Source organism: Bufo gargarizans, chromosome 11 (genome assembly GCF_014858855.1).
Source record: "Bufo gargarizans isolate SCDJY-AF-19 chromosome 11, ASM1485885v1, whole genome shotgun sequence".
Lineage (NCBI taxonomy): Eukaryota > Metazoa > Chordata > Amphibia > Anura > Bufonidae > Bufo > Bufo gargarizans.
The window spans coordinates 69806403-69808339 of NC_058090.1; the positions used below are offsets into that span (position 1 = coordinate 69806403).

At 47.7% G+C, this 1937-nt stretch overlaps 1 protein-coding gene across 1 annotated transcript; it reads right to left on the bottom strand.

The window, feature by feature from the left end:
* Nucleotides 1–422: 422 nt before the first annotated feature.
* Nucleotides 423–1730, bottom strand: FOXG1 (forkhead box G1). Its single transcript, XM_044272808.1, has one exon. It carries the CDS (start codon nt 1728–1730, stop codon nt 423–425), a length of 1308 nt encoding a protein of 435 aa, XP_044128743.1.
* Between the last annotated feature and the right edge of the window lie 207 nt (nt 1731–1937).

Below are 1937 nucleotides of genomic sequence, written 5' to 3' on the forward strand. Positions count from 1 at the left end.
TAAACCATTCATTGATCCAGAGTCCATGAAAACCTATAATACTGCAGACATGACTCTCTGGACACTAGGGATGATGAGGATGATGATGATAATGATAAGAACATTGTACTGATTAAGAAAAGAAAATCTGACACTATATTGAAATCAGTTCTACATTCTAGTTGGATCAAAGGAGATTCCCAGAGGTCAGAGTGCTCCCACATTTCTCTCCCATGGACACCACGCCTCATCCCAGCATTAAAGAACCCTAGAGACTCAACAGACGTACACAAAATAAGGGGGGACTTCATAAAAAATACCTGGACTTGTCTTTTTTGTTTGTTTTGTTCGCTTGACTTTTTTTTCCATTCAGTTATCACTTTTTCCATGTACAATTTGAAATTTGTGTAAAATGTTCACTTACAGTCTTTCTCCACTGGATGTTAATGTATCAAACTGTTGGTTGATGAACCCTGATTTTGATGTGTGAAATAATCAGAAAGTCCTCCCGTTAGTCCTGTTGTGAAACTTGGCAAGGATGGTCTGAGAGATTCACAGGCAAGGGTGGAGGGAGCCTGGGGTGAGGTGGAAGAAGAGACTGCTCTGGCTGTCATTGAAGTGCTGCTTTGTGAAGTTATGGAGGGGTGGGGGACATGAGGGAAAAAGTAGCCTGTTTGTCCAGCTAAAAGGTTCACAGAGCAAGGGTTAAGGGAGTAGGTACCAGAGCAAGGGACTGGCAGCCCACAGGGCACAGAGGCAGCAAGGGCAGCGGCTGTGAGATGGTGGGTGGCATAGGGTATCTCCCCATTGACAAGTCTATCTACACTCAAGCCATTGGACGTAGAAAAAGAGTGGTTGTTCCCCAACGAGTTTTGAGTCAATACTGAGCTGTAGGGCATGGGGTGGCTTGGATATGCTGAGGTTGTCCCATTGTAGCTCAAAGCGCTACTGGCCCTTGGGTGATGCAATGAGAGGAAAGGGGACATAGGCCAGTACAAGGAGCCAGCTCTATCCATGAAGGTCAGTCCGGTGGATGTGAGCCTTGCCCCTCGTTTGAAAGCCAGTTTAGCCCTGGATGTTGTAGACCTCCTTCGGAGCTTCCCCGTGGTCCCACCAATGAAGACGTCGTCGCTGCTGGGGTCTAGCATCCAGTAGTTACCTTTGCCAGGGTCATCGTAGTGACGAGGTACTTTGACAAAACACTTGTTCAGACTGAGGTTGTGCCGTATGGAGTTCTGCCAACCTTGCTTGTTCTCCCGGTAGTAAGGAAAGTTCTTCATGATGAACTCGTAGATGCCATTGAGAGTCAGACGCTTCTCTGGACTCTGGCGGATGGCCATCATGATGAGGGCATTGTAGGAGAAGGGGGGCTTCTCATATTTGCCGTTCTTTTTCTCCCCTTCTTTGCCATTTTCCCCATCTTTACCTCCACCGTCCACCTTTTTCTCATCCGGCTTGTCCTTGTCATCTCCCCCAGGCAACTCCGAGGAGGCTGAGTCCACCTTGCCAGGTGGTAAGCTCTCAGTTTTGACCTCCAGGAGGCTCTTGTCCAGTTCGTCCTCTTCCTGCACCGGTCTGTGGTGGCTCTGGAGGTGGTGAGCTTGCTGTGCGAGCTGGTGATGATGGTGGTGGTGATGATGAGGAGGCTGAGGGTGGTTGTCATTTTGGACCGCTTCAGGCACCAGGCTGTTAATGCTGAACGATGACTTGGGGATCATTTTCACTTCCTTCCTTTCCCCCATGTCCAACATATCACAAAGATGGAAGCAGGACACTCAAGCGAAGTTGCAGCAAGGAGTAGTAGTAGCAGGAGCGATGCTGAGGGCTCTGTCGCACCAATGTCTCCAAACACTGGTAAGTCATGTAGCAAAAAACAAAACGCACATAATGTTGGTGTTAATTATAGGGGGTAAATATATACATATATAAATATAATCAAGAAGCCAGGGGAGAAAATG

Coding starts and splice junctions, on each gene's coding strand:
- FOXG1 (XM_044272808.1), bottom strand. CDS start 1,730: ATGTTGGACATGGGGGAAAGGAAGGAAGTGAAAATGATCCCCAAGTCA.